The 23,650-nt window shown below is 33.3% G+C and overlaps 1 protein-coding gene across 1 annotated transcript in view; it reads left to right on the top strand.

Annotated features, from left to right (window-relative positions):
• The window catches only part of RYR3 (ryanodine receptor 3), a 253,870-nt gene that overhangs the window by 196,902 nt on the left and 33,318 nt on the right, over nt 1-23,650 (top strand). The window contains exons 65-77 of the mRNA XM_082485921.1: nt 818-948; nt 2,316-2,636; nt 4,008-4,248; nt 5,782-5,869; nt 5,978-6,070; nt 13,363-13,533; nt 14,019-14,078; nt 15,016-15,147; nt 15,994-16,106; nt 19,996-20,092; nt 21,673-21,782; nt 22,613-22,664; nt 23,364-23,417. Coding sequence (XP_082342047.1) covers nt 818-948; nt 2,316-2,636; nt 4,008-4,248; nt 5,782-5,869; nt 5,978-6,070; nt 13,363-13,533; nt 14,019-14,078; nt 15,016-15,147; nt 15,994-16,106; nt 19,996-20,092; nt 21,673-21,782; nt 22,613-22,664; nt 23,364-23,417 — 1,663 coding nt within the window. The remainder of the gene's footprint in view (nt 1-817; nt 949-2,315; nt 2,637-4,007; nt 4,249-5,781; nt 5,870-5,977; nt 6,071-13,362; nt 13,534-14,018; nt 14,079-15,015; nt 15,148-15,993; nt 16,107-19,995; nt 20,093-21,672; nt 21,783-22,612; nt 22,665-23,363; nt 23,418-23,650) is intronic.

The raw sequence follows: 23,650 nt of genomic DNA, 5'->3' as shown, positions 1-23,650 counted from the left end.
GCATCTCTTGCACCTTCATCTGTACATTTCCACACCTTTCTTTTTTCTGGTAAATAATGTTTATGCAGCCAGATAATGAGCATGTTTTGTTGCTGTTGGTTTGGCTTGGTTAGTTTTGTTTTTATGGTGAGATTTATTTTTAGCTGAACCGGTCCCTTCATCCAGCTTATCAAGATACTGTCTGAGTTTCGTGCTAGCACAGAACAGACAAACAGGAACATGGGAAGGTTGTGTGGGAGAATGCAGAACTGCCCCTTTCAGAACACACCACACAGAATGCCATAAAGTCGTGAAATCAGTCTTCAATAACTAGCAGTAGTGTTTCTCATCATTTGACTATGTAAATGGTATAATGTGTGAAGGAAAAGAAATATATATATACAGAAAAGAAGTGAAATCTAGAAAAAGGGTATGTCTGCCAAAACAAATTCCTGTTATATGTGTTTGCTCCTGTTGAGCAAACCAAAGCTATAATAAGAATATACAGTTACTAATGTGTTCTTTGTGCATATTATAGATGTGTTTTCTATAGTTTGTAGTAGCACAGTTGCACTGTGGAGCAGTTTACTTTTAATATACAATATTTGGTGGAGGTAGTTTTTTTTAAAACCTGTTTCTTATACCAGTGTAAATTCCAGTAATTTCGTTCGTGTGAAAAATGCAGGTTTTCAAAATTGTCAAATAGTTCCTAATGTATTAAAAAGATAAACTAAATCAGGAATAAGTGTAAATGCTGCTTTATAATGTATACAAGACATTGAAAGCCTAGTGGAAAGACCTTTCCTCTCAGATAACTTCTAGTGCCTTTCATATACAGGCAGCGTCCCGCACTTGGTGAGTGCTTAGCATCTCTTGCAGCAGCCATTCCAGTAGCATTCCTTGAACCTTCTCTGAACCATTACAACCCATTGTCTGTCTTCAACACAAAAAGTGCAAGAGAAAGAGCAAGTAAGTACTGTTCCTCATGAGAAAAAAAAAAAAAAGGTGTTTGCTCCTCTCCAACTAATAGTAATAGAAAGAAATTGTAATAATAATAATAATAATAAAAAAAAAGTATGCCTCGGCAGAGAACTCCTATTGTTGCTTTTTTGTTTCTTGTGATTTTAGCCTTGCTCTGCTTTGTTGAGACTGTGTTAATATTGTTCCTTTTCTCCTAACATATCTGGATTTTTTTTCTGAACATGATGTCTGAATACATTTCTGAAGCTGCATCCTGTAATATTTGAAGCTTAGTCAAAGATCATATCTACATTACAAATATTTTTAGCTAATTGTGCAGTTATGTTCTTAATAGCAACATGTAAGAGGTGTAATATTTATGTGAACAGGAAAGTTATCTATATTTTTTGTTGTCTTACCAGTACTCCAATGTAGTTTGGTATAGGGAGCTCCTGACAGAATATGACTTTGACTCCACGAAACCTTAATCAAAGGAGCATGAGTCCTTATACGCAGATTTTCTTCAATTGCTTCTGTCATGACTTACTCTGATGGACTCATATCTTAAAGTATTTCAGTATTTTCCTCATCGATTTGTGTAAGAGTCATTACCTGCCAACATCATTGTTACTTTAAACAAACAAACAAAAAAAAGTAGGTAGATCTATTCCATACGCTTCATAATTTTTTCCATATAAAAGCAGTTATGGAAGAGCTTGTGCTAGCCCTTCCTTCCTGTCAGCTTTACTTTACAGGAGCAGCACTAGTGGAAGATGAATTTTGCTACTGTCTGGCGTTAGATTATGATGGGTCATTAATTGCTGAATAAACACTCTTCAGGTTCTAATACAAGCATCTGACAGAAGGAATTCTTTCCTGGCATTTTTGTTGGGAGATAGATGTGCAGGGTTCATGAACTAGGTACAGTTTAATTTTAATCTCGCCGATAATTTTGAGCTGTTTGTTTCCTTTTCCCTGAGGTGGATTTGATCTTTTGCAAGTGGACAAGAAAGTTGTGAATGATTATGGAAATGGTGGCCAGAGTTTAACCAGTACTGATGTAAGCTCTCAGTTCTACACTCTTACATAGCTGGGCTGCTCACCATGTAATTGCAGGACACCTTACAGTAAAGCCATAGCTTTATGGCAGCTACATCTACATCAGTGCTATGTGAATATCATCAGAAAGTCAAAATTTATGAGATGAGAGACCCATGTATACCCCAAAGTTTTATTATAGTTATGTTTGCCTGAGATGGTGACAGAAAAAAAGTGGCTGACATTGTTATCTGTATTTAGGTTTTAAACATAGATGAATGTAGATGTTGTCTTTTATTTTGTTAATTAATCTTTTGCTTTTCTACCCTTACATGCAGTTTTAGGCATGCCTGATACAGTAGAAGAGATGTGTCCAGAGATCCCTCAGTTGGATGGACTAATAAAGGAAATTAATGATTTAGCAGAGTCTGGAGCACGATATACTGAAATGCCTCATGTAATTGAGGTTATCTTACCCATGCTATGCAACTATTTATCCTACTGGTGGGAAAGAGGGTCTGAGAGTGTTCCTCAAAGTGCTGGGCCTTGCTGTACAATGATAACATCTGAGCATCTGAGCATCATTCTTGGAAACATTCTGAAAATCATTAACAACAATCTGGGAATAGATGAAGCATCTTGGATGAAAAGAATTGCAGGTACTGTAAATATTTTTAAAGAGTAGTTGTACCTACTAATATTTACTTACTTTGCTACACTTTAACATATTACCCAGTGATATAAGAATAATAAATTGTAATTAAAAACAGCAGGAAAGAAAGATAAAGAGTAAATAAGCAATAATAGGAGATATTTTAATTCTTGATTTTTTTATTATTATTTTAATGCATGCATTGTAGCATCACTGTAAGCAGAGAGCTTTCTATATAACAATGGATTTTGAAAATCTTACATTCTCTATGCACTGTATAAGAGCCTTGGCATTTAATCTTACATTCTCTATGCACTGTATAAGAGCCTTGGCATTTAATTTGGAGTTGTGAATTCCCTTGATTTTCAAGACACATAAGAACTGAGTATTGCAGTAGAAGATATAACTCCTGTGAATTCTGTTCATGAAATACGAGGACAAAAGGGAAAGAAAGTGTATATGGTGAAATAATCCCAGGAGTAACCCAAGTTCAGAATTAGCTGCTTTGCCTGACTAACTGTGCCAGCTATTAAATAAGCAGAAATATTTCTCAAGATGTCCTGTACCATTTAGTAGCTAGCTAGCTAAAGAAATTTACTGAATCCAAATTTTATGATTCATCTTAAACAATGTGAGAGTATAATATGCAATAAGGTGGTTGAATAAAATCTACGTAAAGGTAATAATTTCCTGCCCCATTCATACTGGGTTTTCAGTATTATTTTAAATACTGGGACATCTTTAATAAGAAGAAGGATTCCATTAAAATTTAGTGAGAAGTCTGCTGCTTAATTGTAGAGACCACAGCTTGCAGTTTTGTAGTGGCTGCTTATCTGCATAAGGAGGTAATGCACTAGTGTGGTTCTTGTGGTTTTGACTCATGTGATCTACATTTTATTACTAATGCTGGGGCAAAATAGATCCATGATCTTGAATTAGTCATTCATTCTCTGCATTTTAGCTTGCCCAAGGCCAAAGAGGTAAAGGAATTATTCCAGAATACTCTCTTCTGACTATTTTCTGACAGTGTACAAAAAAAAAAAGGTCACACAAAAAAGACCCAACAGTATTTTTGTGAGGATTTCATGTCTCAGTCCCTACTTTGCTTAGGTTCTAAGTTAGAGACTTGTGACTTCCCAAAACCATGATAGTTTAATTGATGGAAGACTGAAATAGTTATAATCTGAATTCCCAGTAACTAGTTTTTAATCTCTCAATACACGCAGTTGTTACAAAGCTATATTCTTAGTTTTATTAATAATTTTATGATGCTCCAGAAATATGTGAAGCACCATGACCTTTATGTTTTCTAGAACTGCAGAGTTCATATTAATACGATGAAAGACATCAGTCATGCATTAATCATTTTTATGTATAGTTTATGCTCAACCCATCATCAGCAAAGCCCGGCCTGATCTGCTCAAAACTCACTTTATTCCAACACTGGAGAAATTGAAGAAGAAAGCTATAAAGATTGTGATGGAAGAGGAGCAACTTAGAGCAGACAGTAAGACTGACACCCAAGAAGCTGAGCTGCTCATTCTCGATGAGTTTGCTGTTCTTTGTAGAGATCTTTACGCCTTCTATCCAATGTTGATACGTTATGTAGACAACAACAGGTAAATAAAAACTAATAATAAACTCATATTTATTAATTAATGTACTGGAGTTCATGATCAGATAATCAGAGAGAACACAATGCATTTAATGTTATGTTGAAAATTGGATCCTGAGTATTTTAAGATTCTTAACTTATAGAATGATGTACCTTGAATTCACACCCTTTTCTCACATGCCTTTGGCTTATTTGGCTGTATTGTAACTGCACTGTTATAATTGAGAATGCATTTCCTGAAGAGACTTGTTATGTATGCTACCACAGCCCAATGACATTATAAATGAATATGCCTTTCAAAAATAAAAAAAATGGCTAAAACCCTTAACTATTAATGAATGGCTGAGAAACTGTTTTGCCTCAATTAAATCATTCTATTTGCAGATAATACCACAAAGAAGTTAATCTTTTGTGTTGGTTTTTTTTTTAAGACGGAAATAAAAAGTGTTTGGACAACATTGTATTCCCTTTGGAATTGCCAGAATTTTTTTACTCAACCATTTACCATTTTTTTTACTCAACCGTTGGAGGATTATTCTGTGCCTACACTTTCCCTTTCCTTTGTTCCTGAAGAGCATCTATAGTATCTCAGTATTTACACTATCTTAATCCTATCCCGAACAACGTTGTTTTTTATGTATGTAATCATTGTCCACTTACATTTTTTAGGTGTTAGTATATATTGGGCTAGTTAAGAGCATTTTCATTGCATGCATGATCATTTATGCTGTGAAACAATTTACACTGAGAATTATTTGCTTTTTCTAGATGAACTCAAGGCTTTACTATGTCAGACCTTGTCAAGAAAACACTTCAGATTTTTAAAAACCATAGATTTGACTGGGCTGTGGAGAAATCCAACTGGAAAGATAGAGTTAATAAGCATAATTTGAAATGTAATAATTCCTGCCATGTCTGCTGTCAGATGCCCACTTTATGTATACTCATATCAATGCATTTTAATTTAGGGACATATACGAGGGCCGCATCTGTCAGTTCATTTGCCCAGTTTTTCTGAGCATCCTTGTGCAGACAGACCCGGACTGAAGTTGTATTAGTTCCTGGATTACAAAAATAAACTAATTGAAGCAGTCAGTCCTTACAGCTCTACCTACTCATTCATTTCCCTGTACCATTCCTCCTCTCCTCATTATAGTGTTCTCTTTTGAATCAACACAGAGTTCTGATAACAAAGTTTTATTATGGGGGAAAAAAAAATACTCAGAGGAAGAGTTCTGCTTTTCAGTCAGATCGGTTGTCTAGTATGGTTCACAGAATAGACACAAAAACATGCGTTGGCACCATGGGGAGGAGCAGCAGGCAGAAATAAGTACCCAAGAATTAGGATTATTGGAGATGAGTTAAACTGCTATGAAAAATGATCTCTCTAACCATGGTCATGGAACATTGAAGTGATTCTCATTAAATTCCAAGATTAACTATACAAATGTAACCTGATCTATTAAATACAGGTTGTTATATTCAGTTGTCTTATTTTAAATGTCTTATTTAAAATTTCTCTTGTTTTTGTAATTAGAGCCAATTGGCTAAAGAAACCAGATGCAGATTCTGATGAACTCTTTCGAATGGTAGCTGAAGTTTTTATCCTGTGGTCTAAATCACATGTAAGATAAGATATATACTTTTTCTTTCATTTCATTCTACCTTTAAATATAAATGTTGTACACAGATGAATTAAACTTCTGGTGATATATTTTTTTTTTAATCGTTAGAATTTCAAAAGAGAAGAACAAAATTTTGTGATTCAGAATGAAATCAACAATTTGGCATTTTTAACAGGAGACCCCAAGAGCAAGATGTCTAAAGTAAGTTAATAAATATTTGTGGATCAGTTACATCCTCAGCATGTGTTTACTATGTTCTAAGAAGGCTCTGAGAATCTACTTGGGTTGCAGCTGCTGTGCTGGTAGAAGAAACAAAATATAGTTTTGCTTCTTGCTGATAGATGTAACAACTACTATGCAAAATACAGGCTATGTATCTTAGAGTTACTTATTAAATGTCTGCTAAGTAGTCAAAGACACAAAATTAAAATAAAGGTCCTGATTTGAGGAAGTTACATGTATAAGAGTACATGGGTTGTAATATATAATATGGGTTGTTGATCTTTCAGGGGAAAAAGAGGTAGACTATTTTACAAAGGTAAATAAAGAAACATTGGTTGCCTGATCTTGTGGATGTCAGTCAGTATTGTTCTTATATGCTGTCTGCATATACCTCTTTATTCATACAGCATGCCACTTCTGCGCAGTTTTTCTTGTTCCTTATTAATGACCACATTCATTTCTTTTTTGATCATTTTCAATATGACAAGATGCTGACATGATGGCTGGAAAGTATATTTGTTACTTGTATAATAGAGAAAATGCATGTTGTCAAGGTAAAAAATGCCGCGTTGACATTAGCTGAGGAAGGTTGCCTTACTTAACTACAGCCAGATGAAGTTTAATTTCAAATTATTGTTGGTAAATGTAGCAAAGAACCATTTGTTTTATTCATATTTGTAATGTATTTGGAGTAATCCTATTCTGAAAGTGTTCCAGAGAAGAGGTGTGGTATATTGTTTTGTATTTCACTATATTTGATTGTCTGTAACCTAGATACTGTAAGTCCAACTTTAGACAATAGAGAGTCAGATAAGATGTGCCATTACATTTCTTAATTCTGTTTAAAAATATTTGCTTCCTTTCTATTATATTTTTTAAAATTTTGAAACTTGTTTAAGCCACACCCTGATACTGGAAAGTTTACAAGCAAAAATAACAGATTTTCTGCTTGTCATTAGTTCATGAACTGAACAGCAATTCAAACTATAGAGATAATTCCATAATTCCAGGAATTCAACATCAAGAAGCTATATGACCCAAACTAGAGAGTTTGGTTTTGAGATTACATTTTCAAATGCCTGTTGTGTATATTTAACTATACAGATATATTATGTATAAATGCTTGTATAAATATATTTATATGTAACAGGGATGTAGATGCATATGTAAATGCGCTTTTCTTCATCTGGGTATACAGTACTGGGAGATTATGAATTTTTTATATGTCTATAATTTTTTGTAAGCTTATTAATATCAAATCATAACGTTGAAGGACACTGTGCATGGTTATTGCTAATATAGGAAGAAATAAAAGATTGTATTGTTGATGACTGAATGTTTTATTAATATGGCATCGTATCTGCAGCAGTGATTGCAGAACAGCTGATCATTTACATAGGCATTTGTTTCACGATGACTTAAATACCATGAAACAACAGATAAGACATCTTTTAGAAGTGTTGTATTGGTTTTCTATAGTAGTTTCTAAGCAGGAAATTGATAACATTTCATAATATATAATGAAAGTGATCTAAACGCAGCATATTCATGAAAGTATACATTTAGATCTCAATACTATTTTTAAAGACCGCATAGTTCAGAATAAACAATAAATTCTTGTAAATAACTGAATTTCAGGGTTTCTTACAAGGTTTGATACTTATTTATATCCCCGGAGAACAATCAGTAGAGGAGATTACATTAGGGAACATTATTTTTATAATTTCTTGCTTTAATATTAGCTTTCAGCTCAGGAAGGAAAACACTAATAGAATAATTAGCACTTTCCTCTTTATTTTCATTCTTTCTAGTGGAAGCAGTCATATCCAGTATTTATCAGGCATGGGACTGTATAGATAACTGTGAATATGAACATTGGCTATTAACAGTTGGCCCAAGACAGAACGGTTTGGGGTCTCTTAAGAGTAAGGCCCCATGCTGATGTCAGATTGCTTTAGACAACTGCCTGTCTTGCAACAGAGATTTAGTATTCTTCCTAAGATACAAGATTCTGTGATAGTACTAGTGTGTAAGGTGTGATATATCATGCATGGAAGGTTCTATATCTTTACATGCCATATGCAGAAAAAAAATATGAAGGATTACGATTACATTATTATATTGGTAGCTAATAGCAGTGGTAATAAATGATTCATCATTACAATCAATACATTGATTAAGTACCCATTGTATTTTGAGTATACAATATTAACTTTGTTAATATTTTCTAAAATAAATGTATTAACAGCTGAGCAAGTTTTTTAATTTTTCTTTTCTAAAAAAATGGCAGCAGATTGCTCGGAGGGGAATGGTAAGTTAGAGAACTTGCAGTCCGAGAGAGACTGGTAACTTAGATTGCATTGAAATAACAAATTTGTGATAGAAGTGTTGAAATGGAGAATTTAAACACATTCAATTCCACTAATCTGTTATTTTTGAATCCTTCATAGATTTGCTGATAAAATAGCATTTTGATTAAGATGCAATGATGCCCTATTGTGTTTTACATTTAATTGGTATAAAAGACTAAACTTTTACATTCACATGGACATAATAAATGTGTAATACATATGTGGTCAATTTTTCTGCATAAGTTTTGGAATCTAAATGAATGTGTGGCTGGATGTATAACCTCAGTTGTTAACACTTGCATATCCTCCTGGAGTTTTATTTGACTGGCTCTCATTATTAATTTTTTTGCATCTATTTTTAAAAAGCATTTGGATAGACCTATTATAGAAGTTTGAGGCAGTCATAAAATCCAAGTTTGTATTATGAAGCAACATTGTGTTTTGTGCCATTTGTAATATGTAATACATATTATTTGCAAATTTACAATAATTAGAGATTTTCATGTTAGTATTTTCTGCAAGAATTTTAGATCTCTTATTTGAGACTATTTCAATTGCAAAAAAACCCATCTCCTTTAGATATACTATGGTAAATTATGAGTGGATTACAATTATGGTCATCTCTAATAAATGAAATATAATTAACGTCATGTCTTTAGTTACATTTGGTGTGTATCTGCTGAGCCATGTCTGTGCAGCATCTACATATTTCACGCAATTTAAACTTTCAATTAAAATTTGCTGTTTGTCTGAGTAAGGTATTGAAGATTCTAAGATGCTTAACACTTAAATTGATGTTTAGTCTTTCAGTCTTTCTTGACTTGTAGCTGGTTTTCTTCACTATCTGGTATAAATGTAGTAGGCTATAAATGATATTTTAATAATAGCTTGGCTTAAACATTTTGAGACTAATTCAAGTATCACAAGAAAACAAATTACTGTTAGAGATATCACAGAAGAGGGGGCTCGTTTGTGTTTATGTTTTTTTCCATTTGTTTTTAACCAAAAGTTTTCTATAGTATTTTCCCATGCCTGGTCAAGGATTCTTGAGTAACAATTGTGGTGGTTTTGTTGTTTTTTTTTGCCGTTTTACCATAACTACATGGTTTTGTTGTTATCTTCTGAAGATTGCCTGACACAATGATAATATAGTGCTGACTGTGGAATACATGTTTATTTAAGTGTATTTATGGTATTAAAATAATAAACAGGAAAAAAAACCTGTGTATGTTACGGTTGAGTTTATAATAGTATTCTATTAGAGATAGAGTATTATATTAGAGATAAGTGCTAAAATAAAGTTTCCTCTCAGGCTATCTTCAAAACAGTAACAAGGTATGCAGTGGGAAAATACATCTGTAAATGAAATGCTGCATCTTCACAGTGATAGTTTGATTTCCACTTCTAAACATATTTTTTTTCAATCACATTTTGGTGGGATAAAGAGGTGGAAAGAGCTATTTTGGTGAAAATGTGAATATTTTTCATTATCAGACTATCCAGAGTTCCAGACACCTTTCTCCTTTTAACAATATTGGAAAAAGATGCAGTGATTAGTATATTGATGTGCTTACTTACTAGATGTACTTCCTTATGTGCTGAAGCAAGAAACGGCAGTGCTGAGTAGCGACAGATAAATTCAGAAGTTCAATCATTTAATAAGGATTAAACTGAATAAAAATTATTTCACTAGGATGTCATTTGATTATAAACTTACAGTCTATAATTTTAGCTACAGACATATTTTTATTGTCCTGATAAAGCTGAGTAAGTTTATTACTAACTTGTAAAATTGCCATCTTTTCATCTCTTTTACTTATGTTTTTTTCCCTTTATTCTTTCATACAGGCCATGCAAGTAAAGGTACAGGTCAAAGTGCATGATGTGTCTTTGTTTTAGATTGAGAGATGATCAGGCTCCAAGCATTTTTTCCATTGATCATAGCAGTGGCGTCACAAAGTGAAAGCCCAGGTTCCACCTACTATAAATTTTCTCCTAGTTGAAGGGGCAGTATTTGACCAGGGCAGCTGAAATTCCCTTTGGCACTCCCACATGTTACTTAATGTGAAAATGTAGTAAAGTTACCTTTTGTAATTCTTATAGATGTACATTCTGCCTCTGCTGTCTTTCTGCATTGTGATTTTTTTGCTAATACATTGAAGCAGACATTGTAAAAGAAATGCCTAAGTAGAGTCATCAGAAACATGTATTTGTCTTATGATATTCAAGAAAAATATGTGGTTGTCTTATGATATTCAAGAAAAATATGTGGTAGAAATGTACTGTAACCTATAACATGTCTGTAGGTGAATAGAAGATTGTAATGGAACCAGTAAGTTTAAATAAGATGTACAGTTCAAATCTTACATTTTCCCAAAATTAAAATTATCTTTATGAAAGATGTGAGGTGTAACAAAGCTTTTGAATAATACTTGTTTCTTTTATGTATTTAAGTATTTAAAGTGTTCTTTGTTTCCAGCGAACCACAGTTCACCTTCCTTTGCATCATTCATTATCTTTTTTTGATATGAATTTCTCATATAGATGAGTACTTTTCAACCTATGGTGTGTTCTTCATTGGCGAAGCAGAATGAATAGCAAAATGGGGAATAAAACCCTCTCATCTTTCCCTTCCTCCTGTGTGCCGAGAAGCACACATGATGCTGTGAAGAGTTTTTAATTAATTAAATCGGAGGCATAAGTTAAAAAGTGACCTGATTTCATGCTTTGCTTTTGTCTAACTTCCCCAGGTATGCAGAGTAGGATTTAATGAACGCTCTCATGATAATTGTGGAGAATTGAAGATCTAAGGAGGGATGGAAATATTAAAAAAAAATTATTCCATCATAACAAGGTTTAGCTGATTTTTTTTTTCCTAGTATAAATTCTTTCTTCTTTTTGATTGTATATTTAATTATTATGAATCTACTGGAGAATCTATAATTCTCTTTCTGTATATATTTGTTGAAAAAATATCCACTTGTGTGCTTAAATCCTCAGACAAGTAAGATTATTATGTACTGTTAGGCAACCAGATTATACCATTCTTCTTGCTGAGGTCCTTTTAGCACAGTTAATTATTTAGGCAAAATATATCCAATTTAATGCTCTTTAAATATTAAATGAAGGTATTGTGTTTACTCATATAGGTGCATATTAAAACTGAAAGAGGCATAATTTTATTTTCATTTAGGTTTCTGTCTGTGACTCTACTTATACATTTACCAGCAGGAGTTGTGAATTCACAGACAGCAGAATTTGATTGCAAAGGCAGAATGGATCTTCTTTACATGTTTTAAAAATGTTGAGGTTTTAAGGTTCAATTATATTGTTCATACCTAGTTATTAATCTCAAATGAAAATAAAGAAAATTGGATACGTAAAATGTCTTCAAGCATAAAGGTGCAGAAAAGTAAACCAGTATCTCTGCTTTGTTTCCTTTTTTTTTTTTTTAAATATATCTATTATATATTTTGTTATTCCTTATTTGAGATGCATAGTGACGCCACTGGAATACAGTGATACATTGTGGGATTTGTTTGTCTGCTGTCAATGTAGAGTACAAATAACGTCATTATTATAGCCATTACATCACTGCTATTTCTAAGGCACTTCCAAAAGCAAAACTTTGAGGCAAAGTACTCTCTTGCAATTGTTAGTTCCTTAAGAAAGGAAGCCACATCCATTGTGTGTTCCCTCTGACCTGCAAAATGCTCAACACCAGCTACGTACACAGAGATTCACCATCTAGAAGACAGAATTTGCCAAAATTTACCACTGAGTTGAATATGTATGGCTGTCGTTTTTTTTCTTCCAGTGATTACTGTGATAATAGTATAGTAATAATTGGTAAATAATGAATAAGTAATAATGAATAGTAATAATTGGTAAATAATGAATTGCAATGGATTCTGTTGTTCTGTTGGAACTACACAACGCATTATAAAAATAGTAGTCAGTAAAATTTAATTGACAGAGGGAAAAGGATGTGGAGGGTTAAATGCAAGCATTTGCTATTTTGCAGTGTTGTACAAGCCTGGAGGCCTAGTCCTGAAATCTTATCTTAGGCAAAACTCCCCTTGAGCATAGTAGGAGTTTAATCTAGGTACAGAATTCAGAACTGGGCTATTTTTATGTTGTTGTTGTTTACCGTATGTTCATTAAATATATGGGTCTGTTCTAAAGATTTTGGTTTGCTGTCTCATAAATGGAAAGTTGCATGTGAAATATTGTACAGCGTCTGTTGTAAGAAGATAGGGCAGATGTTGTTCCATTGTGCCGTTTACTTCTCTGTCTCTTCCGTTTTCCTTTTCCTATTCCTCATGATCTTCAAAGATGCAAAAGACTTAATTTTTCATCCCAGAGTTACATATATTAGCCAAAGCCAAAGGGCAGTGCTTTTCCCAGAGGCACTAATTCATTGGCAATTTACTGCATTGAATCAAAGCCTTTTAGATACTGGTATTTTTTCAGTTGAGACAAATCAGACAATATTCATTCATTTGGACCCTGGATAACTATCTTTATGTAAGTTTTTAACAAAAATGTAAACATCCTAAATTTGTCTCTGTAACGTTGAGAACTAATAGTGTCCCCTGAGATTGACTCAGCTTTTAATTTTAGGGTTATTTATGATTTGAGAGGTAAGATCCAGAAAATATAGTTAGATTCACATGTATGAATGCACACAAAAGTATATTATTGCTATTAAAACATTACTGTTACTGCAATTTCTGCATTGGTGCACACCTAAAGTATTCCTTTGCCTTTCCCGCTCAAGACTGTACAACCTTCCTCTAATGTAGCATTTTTAATTAATTGTGCTACTACATCAGGAACATAGTTTCTTTGGACCATTAGGGGAGGAGCGTGTTGGAAAGAGAATTACAGTCATTTACTTTTCTATTTTTTTAATTATAGTCTGGAGGACAAGATCAAGAGAGAAAGAAATCAAAACGTAGAGGGGATTTGTACTCCATACAAACATCCTTGATTGTAGCGGCACTTAAAAAGATGCTTCCTATTGGTTTGAATATGTGTACTCCTGGAGATCAAGAGCTCATCTCTTTGGCCAAGACTAGATATAGCCATGTAAGTTTATACTTTGTAATAGTTTTTAATGCAAAATAAGCAGAACTTTATAAACTGAACTTTGAGGCACAGATATCTAAGCAGTCAATATAATTAAATATATGAAGGTACTGTAAGCAATTATATCTGCTAATTGTGCTTTCACAAGAAAAAGCAGTGTGTATAGACAGCTGCCATCATTTCCATGTCATTTTCCATTTGTCTATAAATACACATTTTTGCATATGCATATTCATTTGAACCAAATACTGAAATACCATTAGTTAGCTTTAATTGTCTTCAAAGTTTAATTTTGTTTGAAGTTTAAAGTTGCTTTGCGGTCAAAATTAAAGAAAGCCTTTTTCCCAGGCCCTTCTGGGAACTTATGTACTTTGTAAGCAAAAAAGGTTAAGTTTCAATATTAAAATAATAGCTATTCTATGTTGTACATGTTCTTATAAAATGAATCATAACCTGAATTGAAAAATACTTCTACCTTTCTACAGAGGGACACTGATGATGAAGTCAAAGAACATTTACGTAACAACTTACATTTGCAGGAAAAGGTAATACAAAAAAATCTGTCTTAAAAATGCTGATGTCCAGTTTTAAAACACAGAAGTCACAATAGTTTTATCAGAACAAGTGTAAAGAATTGAGATATTGGTGATTTTAAAGCTATAATTACTTAGAATCAACTTGATCAAAGAAGAAAATAAAATTAAAAGTATAGTAATTCAGCTTCTCTTCTTGAACTTGACTTGCACTAATGACTAAATAGTATTTCTAAGAATATATGAATTTTAAAGTGACTATGATAAAATAGGAAAAGCTTGTGTCACCTTAACAGTTAAGAGTTTTACAAGCACGTTTATGTTCCTACTCTTTATACGCTGAATACACTGTCAAAGGTGGTAACCAAAATGGAGTACTCACCATTCTATAAATAATAAATAATTTATATCATTGCCTGCCGTCTTTGAACATAGTAGGAGTAACTCATTTATCTGTCATGGGAGATGACTGTCTAGTTGCTATAAATTTACGCTTACATATATTTAGATCAGACACACTAAGTGATTCTAATGTGTTTTTTCTATTTCTGTCTTGCAAAAAAACCAAAACCTTTGGCTGTAACCCTTCACCTACTAAAATTCCAGCTGTATTTTACAGACTTCATAAAACAACTCAATTCCACTACTAAGCGTGCTTCCTTATTTTTATTGCAATTAAATGGGATACAGAAGTGCCAGGGTACTTTATTTGTTTTCATGAAATAAAAATGCAGAATGTTGCTTAAGAATTGAGTTCAGTTACCCAACAGTATACAGAATCTAATGCCGTTTTTCTGAGCAGCTAGCAGGTGTTAATTTTGACTAAAAGGGGATGGATGAAGTGGGAGTATGTATAGCATTCTTTATTATAGTATCAGAATAAGAGTGGTGGTAGTCAAGTTCAGTATCTTCATTCATCAGCTCACATACAAAACATGTTGGTTTTCAGTCTGATGATCCAGCTGTAAAATGGCAGCTAAATCTGTACAAAGACATTTTGAAGAGTGATGAACCTACTGACCCTGAGAGAAATGTGGAACGTGTGCAGAGGATATCAGCTGCTCTGTATCATCTGGAACAGGTAAATAGTTAAATGTCTATACTGTGTTTGTTTTAAAGTAGTGTGATTTTTTTCTTTGTCGGGATTATTTTGACTTGAGTGAGTGTCATTATTAAAGTTTCAAGATAAAATTAATTTTTGTGCACGTGCACACACACGCACATACAGATGTGTATATATGCAAAGTTTTTAATGTAATCTGTTGAAACGCCTCAATTTAGCTTCAGGGATGGCTCAGGATGTATTTACGGCTGCAAAACTTTGTGAACAGTTGCAAGAAGTATAGTATACAAATCATCACAATTCAGTAGCTGCAAACTCTGTAATTTTAGGAAGAGATGTTTCCATGTGCAGTTACTTTTAATATACTTCTTTTAGCTTGTCTTCTATTTCTGCACCTGAGGATGCTGTAGCAACTTTTGAATCGATGGCCTGTTCATTCAAATGATACAATTCAATACAAAAAGGCTTTTGTACTCTTCCCACATAAAGTTAATCCATTTCATTCACAAGTGATATAGCACCAAAATTCATTCACATGAACAATTCGATATGCATAATTAGAAACAGACAAAATAATAATTTTTTGAATTTTACCACGAGTTCCACACATGCGATACTGTGGCATATTGAGCTTTTCTGTATAAAGTGAGAGGTACTATGTTTAAGGTCCCCAGTATTTTTTCTTACCAATTTAAAAACAAAAAACAAAGTAAAACCACAAAAGAACATTTTTTTTTTCAGATGATGGTGAGCATTTATAACATTTTCTAACTTGCATACTACATTAACCACTAGCTAAAAAGAAATTTTTGAATAAAAGCTGAAGAGTTTCCTTTGTATGTACTAGAAGATATTTTCCCATAGGTTGAACAACCACTGAGATCAAAGAAAGCTGTTTGGCACAAACTCCTGTCAAAGCAACGCAAAAGGGCTGTTGTTGCGTGTTTCAGAATGGCACCGTTATACAACCTCCCAAGGTAAGTAGCTTAAAGGTTCATTTTTTTTTATCTTTTGTTTACATTTCTGAGTGCAAATATCACTTGTGTGTATGCCTATGTAATTTTGTTTAAGAGACAGAAGAGTTGGTTAGTTATCAGCTAATTCCTCACAGCAGCAAAATACTTGTCTCATGACAAATAACCAGAGGGGGAAAAGACCATAGGAATTACAGTGCTTCAAAATCAAAATGCTTCATTCACGTTACTCTGTATAGTTCCTCAAGTTATCAGTGAAAATTGTTAAGATGTTGCTGTTTCTGTCCCTTTTTTGCCTCTGATTGGTTGCTCTTTTTACTCTTTATTCTCCTGTGTCTGTATTCTTTCCTCTCCTATTGCATGAATGCTTCGGGCTCTTTAGCTTGTCTGAGGCAATCTTTAGCTACTACATCAGAATGTTTTATGCATTAAAGCCTCTATTGGGGCAGAGCAGCGCAGAATGATATTTGGACTTGTGTGTTGCTCTGCTGCTTACTCCAGTTGAATGTGGATACCACACAGTCCAAGATAAAGCGAGTCCTGTGCCTGGATCAATTTACTGCTTTAAACAGAATATTAAGACCATGCAGCATTGGGGTCATTTCCTTTCCCCTGTTCCTTCTCAACAAATCTGCTTTTCATTCAGACACAGCCTAAGCACATCTTTAATTAAGTTTGCTTTTCACCTTCTTCTGCACTTTTTCACCTTTCGTGTTTAATATTTTTGTTCAAAGATTGTTTGCAAAGTATTTAACAGAAGAGTTGCATTGCATTTTTAAATGCCTTTATTAAAGCCATTATACATGCTTGATGTCGGCTAAAGGTCTGTAGCTGTGCCACTAACACATCGGAAGAATATTAGGTTTGCACAAGACAAATAAAAAGCCAGTTATATTGTAAAAAGCACACATCCTTCCTTCACAAAAATTAGTAGTTCTAGAGTATAATAACTTCTCTAAGTTGTCACACTACCACCAGGCAGTCTTTAAAGAATCAGAGAAATGTAAAGGTTTAAGTACAACGTAAGAACAAACTGGCTAGTATCAACCATTTCATCTTCAAGAATTGTGTTTGGAAAAACAAGAGAAAGTGGTATGAACAGCACCTATTTCAGTATAACTTTTTTGTGAGCTTTTTTTTTTTTACAACCATATTCTGGATTTATAAATTCTTAATATATTTGGAATATATATGAGAACCCAAATGGTGAAAATGGTTCTTCTTATTTTTACCTTTAAAAAAAACCCACTTTTATTTACTATTTTTGAGGTTGATGGAACACTTGCCAAGGGGCAAAATCGGTTATGAATGTGTATTTTCATTTTCAAGAAAATACGGAGTAGTATTCGTTGAAGTAGAACATTTACATTATCTGTAACTTTCATTGAAAACTATTCTGTGTTAAAAAGGTTCTTCTCAAACTTTATGGTAGATTTTGTGGTGGACTTTACTCTTAATTTAAATATGAATGTGAGGCAAATGTGTCCAGTTATTTTGTCTTGTAGATTCTAAAAATGAATTGTCATCAAACTATTTTAGTGAATTAATTGTGGTGTCTGCACTTCAAAACAGGCAAGAATGAAAAAAACACTTTCGTCTTAGAATCGAAATCATAGAATGATCTGAATGGGAAGGGACCCTTAAAGGTCATCCAGTCCAACCCCCTTTCAGTGAGCAGGGATTGTAGGTATATTGCTCAATTGATAGGTGCGGAACAAAGTTTTAAAATTCCTTAGTTTATAGACGTATATTTTTTCTAGATAAATCATAGGATTCTGACAGGAAAATAAGGCTATCACATTATTATGCACCTATAACTTTCTCCATCATTTAAATTGATTGTGTTATTAAGACATCTCTGAACCTGAAGGAGATTATTTCAGGTGGGGTATGATTAATTCTAGGAGCTATGTAAATCCCTTTGAACTAGAGTTTCAAATGCAGCTGTCCTTGTCTCGTGTATTTCCTCTTTCGAGTTGCAGCTTTATATTGGGAGTATTAGTTCTAAATTTGCTGCTAGAATCAATTAATTTAAAGGGCAGTAAGCAAACATTATGATGGTACCCTTTCGTTTATCCTAGAAAAGATTAATATCTTCAGTGAACAATGAGCTCTTTCTTTTGAAATTTATCTGGAGATTTAGGTGGCTTTCTGTCCTGGTTCGATAATTTAATGTTCATCTCATATTTAATCTAATTTTCTTCAAAATACATCCTTAGATGTATCAGTTTTTAGGAATTCCAGTAAGATATTTCAGAAATTGATATGTCTATTGATGTGCAGGTGATTGTTAAATCATAGAAAAATTACTTTAACTTCTACTATAAATATTTCAAGTAGTCCCGTTTCTGAGAAGTGCCTGGAGATACAAAAGAAATAGTTGTATTTTAAGATATTTTTGTTTTTCAAGGAAAAGAGCATCAGTTATGTTAGGAAATACTAATGTTTTGTGTTCTGTGTCTAATGAATGTACATGGCTTTGCAAAAGTGTCTTATGTCATAAATGTTTTCTCTGAGACGTGTGTACTTATGTTTGTTTTGAGGAAATTAATTTGTAAAAAGATTTGTCTTATTGTCTGCCATCTCTATATGCACATAGATACAGCGAAGTTGTACATGGCAATTTTTCATACACAGTTTACAAATACATTCTTTCTGACTACTTTATTGAATTTAACTTGTGCCTTTCTTCAATGAAAACCTGTATGCTTTTCTTCAGACACAAAATTAGCAATTTCTTCCTGAGCACCTTTCAACGGGTTTGGCTGGAAAAAGTACATGAAAAAACTCAGTATGACAGGCTTATACTCAAGTTAACGGTAATGTAACTTGTGGAGAGCCTCTTCCTTATGCGCACACTTATTCCTTCCCAGCCATGATTTGACGTTATCATAAAACATGAATTTGTACAATTTTCAGAGGGATTCTGATTGGTCAGTTTTTGAAATTTAATAATCAAATGTCACCAGTGCCAGCAGAAGAGCCTAGAAGGTTGGTTTAATAGTTACTCCATTATAAAATAATAATTCATGTCCACAGTGTGCTTAAACAGTCGTAGTATATACAGCCAATTTATATAGCTTTTTTTTAGTGGTGCAGGATAAAAGTAAATGAAAAGGCTGTGTGGACTAACTTTTGTAACCTCATAGAGTGCACCTCAAAACAAAATTTTCCCCCAAATGTAATGTAAAGATGGAATGGTTTGGCCATTATTGTGTGGTCTTATTGCCATGAGTTGTATTTTCTGTGTAAAGTTAAATAATGAATACTTTATAATAGCAATTAATATGGATAAGAGTTTTCTAAAATTGGTCATTTTCTAGAGCAGGTTTTGTGTATTTCTAATCCAGGTTCTTTGAGGACACATTAATACTGCCCTGATTTAGAACTGATAGAAAAGAAGCTGAGGTTAGGCTTCTCTATGTGGAAGAAGGCAATGATTGTCTGCGGATCACATGCTGGAAAGCACTTGATAATTATTTTGGTATTGATGGTCAACTTCTGCTGTCTCGATGTCCTAAATCTAGCAAACTAGATTTACATCTCATAGGTGTAAATCCCACCCACTCATTCTCAGTCCGTTCAAGTGTGTATTTTTCCCATGCTTGCGTTAAGGTTCCAGTCCTGCAGTTTCATGTCTTATGTACATTAGCACTCCCAAAGCCTTCAAAACAAAAAGTAATGTATCCGTACGTGTATCAAAAGATAGTAAGAATGTTCAAGAGTACATGCAGATATGTCACTGAATGTTAGTGATGTTTTGCATTTTGTTTCACTGACCAATCAGAGGATCAGAATTGTACAAATGCGTATCCTTACTAATCATTAACCACATGAGCTGTTATACTATGTTCCGTTACCCCTCTTGATCTCACTTTCACAACCCCCCCAGGCACCGTTCTATTAACCTCTTCCTCCATGGCTATCAGAACTATTGGATAGAAACAGAGGAATATTCATTTGAGGAGAAACTAGTTCAGGATTTGGCTGTAAGTACTGATGTAATTGGGCGTATTTTTCAGTGCCCACTTTAGTATATATTTTATGTATCTATTTTAGCCTATATTTAATTTTTGTGTACTATATGCGTATGCATAAACTTGTAAAATATTAATCCTTATGCTTCAGGGCATAAGGTGATTTTCTGCTGTGGTCAAAAAGACATTCATCCTGTGATGCACACTGAAGTGCATTAAGGTGGTTTATGCCTTCAAACGAACTATGTGATACTCATTCTTGGTACGAGAAATGGATTAGATGAACTGTCAAACTATTTTTGTCATTATGGTAATTCCTATGTTCCTATATTTTATTTACGAGTTTTTTAAAGCTTGACATAATTGATCCTTTTCCCCTTTTTAAATTTTTTGTTGATGCATAATATTTAATTTTAACATTTTCAGCTTTGAAACAAATTAATTTTGCTGTTTTCTTGTCGACACATCATAAGGAGAAGTAAATATATGCAGCCATATTCAGCAAAAATTTAGTTTACGTGTGACTTGATAAAAGTGATTGGTAAACTTCAGCATTTTGTTACTGAATATTGATTCAGAAAGTCTACTGCTTTTTCTCTTCCCTCTCGGTAGTTAGTTTGTCTAAAATACTTCCAAGGGGCCTACCTCTGTAGTATCTAAACACCATGAAAATGAATACTTAGCTTCATGGATAACATGAAGATATATCAGGAGATTCTTCAGTGTTAGCAAAAGCAACCATGTTCCGCTTTTTAAAGACCCACTGGTATAGAAGGTTGTATGATTTTTCAAATTTACAGGTAATATATTCTTCCCGTACTCTGGACAATTAGATGGTCGCAGTATTTTTTTGACTTTGTTGCTCCTTTCTAAAGGAAGGAATGAGGCCATTAATCAAAACAGTGATTACAATTCTTTCAGATTTACTAGAGAATTAAATTGAACTTCTGTAGTTGCAATTATTATTATAATTACGATAAATCTACAATAATTACAAACCCTACAAAGGGGTGATAACACAAGTAAGGTAAAAGTCATATGCTGCTCTTTTGCCAGTGCTGGCTGTGTTATATTTCACACTGCCAAAAAATGTTTGAAGTTGACAATAAGGGCAGTCCTTACATTTGCTGAATCAAGGTTACCTAGAAACGATATATGAAAGTATTGTGGCAAACAGTAGTCTGAATAGGATTTATCTGATGATACTATTAAAAATAGTTCCATTAATAATTCTCCTGCTAAAGAATTGTGCTGGGACTTTCTTTCAGTTCTGGTCCACTGGAAAAACATAATTTCTGCTGAATAAGGCTAACCTAAGATTGTCACTGTCTCATACTCAATACCTTGCAAATGAGAAGCTTCCAATGTTACTATCAAATATGAATAACAATCAGATACTCTAACTCCTTCTGAGTTATACAGGCACATAATGTTGCAGGTTATGCTGTAAGCTGCTGAATAAGATGAATACTGGAAGTTAATACGAATTGGGCAGAATAAAATTACTGAAATCCTTTCCTAAGCTTAATTACTCATTTTTTTTCTTACTCATGAAGCTTAATTTGTATATTCTGATATAAATCTTGAGACAGACACCTCCAAAAAAAGATGAAGAGGAAGAGGAAGAGACCGAGAAAAAACAGCCCGATCCACTTCATCAGATTATCCTCTATTTCAGTCGCAGTGCTCTCACAGAAAGAAGGTAAAAGAGCTGTGCTGAAAATTACATTGAATAAATGCACACAGTCACTGAATTTCTAATAACGTTACAGAAGTGTTTTAACACAACTACAATTCATGATTGTGCATAGTGAATACTTTTTTGCCTCTTAGTTTCATTAGAGTTTTCATGTATTTAAATTCAGTATAACCTTTCTTTTGAGACAAATATTGACAATTTTTGACATTTTAAAAGCTTGGTAAATACCCATTACAGCAAAAAAACAAGCATGAATTCTCATAGAAACATAAAGTCTACAGGAACTATTTGTTCATTCAGAATACCCTCCCCTGGTCTCTACTGGTAATAGATTTATGTTCTTGTTGGCATTCATTACATTTTATTCAGTATGTCAGAAAAGGTTTCACTGGTGGTTAGCATGAATTGCTTTCAGTGCCAGTTTCTGTTTTGAATTTGGGCTGTTGATCAGAATATGGATTTTGTATGATTAGAGTACTCCAGTGCCTCATATACTTTTTCTGTCTGACTAATATAATCTTGCCATCTGACAGCTGTAATTGGTCTAACTGCATAATGCTTTTCTGCACCTTCAACAGCCAGTGATCCTTACTTATCCAATAAGTACCCAAATCTACGTCGAAATTGTTTAATTAAAAAGTTAGAGACTTAGTTTGAGATAAGAAATTACATTTATAATACAATTTTCAAGTGTAGTAGCATTTCAAGTAGACATGTATATCTACTTTAATAAAATATCCTGTAGTAAAAATGGTATTAAATATTAGTAGGAGTATGACATCTTTTTATTACTACATCGTAAAATAATTTTAAATATTTTTTACTCTTTATAGCAAATTAGAAGATGATCCTTTATATATTGCCTATTCCGCCATGATGGCAAAGGTAACTATATCATTTCAAGCTCCATGCCTCACGCCACTCAGGTGCTTCCCATTAATTGTAGATGCTTTTTAAACCTTTTTCTTCTGTTTCTTACATGGACTGCTTGCAACTAGTCATTTCTGTATTTTTAATGAAGCGAATGCTGTTCAGAGTTATATGTATAATGAGAAATTTCCTACATTAAAATAATATTATAGAATTCCAGTAGGTGCAATCCTACTGATATCACTTGGCATCTTGTTTTGTACAGGTTTAACTCATAAGCAGTCTTAACATGTTAGTTGACTTTATTCTTTGGGTAATTATTTTGGAGTTAATATTTGAAGTCTGTCAAAAGTAAGTCAACAATCATTTTTTGCAACATATTGATTAAAGCTGACACATGTGAGGGGAGTTTAACTGTGAAGATAAATATCATGGATATAGAGATATGACACAAGAACACAGAGCCTGCAGTTACAGGGTGTGTATGTAGTTGGATGAATACCCTGAAGTACTCATACATTAGGGAATATCAGCTTCTTCCTGTGGATGAGCATAAATATTTATGATCACAGGTTTTTTAAATCCTCTTAATGCTTTAACTTATCGCTTGAAAAAAAAAATCTTTTTTGTCATTTTTGTAGAAATACTATAGTAAATATAGGCATTATGTTTCATAATAAACAAAATCTTGTGATTTGTTTCTAACATAAAAAGAGCTGCCAAGAAGAAGAAGAAGAGGAAGAAGAAGAAAAAGAAAAGACATTTGAGGTGCGAGTTTAAACAACATTTATTTATCATTGCCTAATGTGCAAGTATATAAAATATGTTCATTAAAATATATGCAAGAATAACCCAGTGTATATTGAGCTGGTTTACTAGGTTATTCATATAAAAGAAAGACCGTGTGTTGGAATCAAACAGCCCATGGATTATGGAGGCAGATGGCCTTCAACAACTTCAGATTTCTCATCTTCCTATTTTTCCTGAATCAGTTCCAGTCT

The sequence above is a fragment of the Vanellus vanellus genome (assembly GCF_965231255.1).
Source record: "Vanellus vanellus genome assembly, chromosome: 6".
Taxonomy (NCBI): domain Eukaryota; kingdom Metazoa; phylum Chordata; class Aves; order Charadriiformes; family Charadriidae; genus Vanellus; species Vanellus vanellus.
Note: the sequence above shows the minus strand (reverse complement) of the source record. Positions and strands in the feature narration are given on the sequence as shown.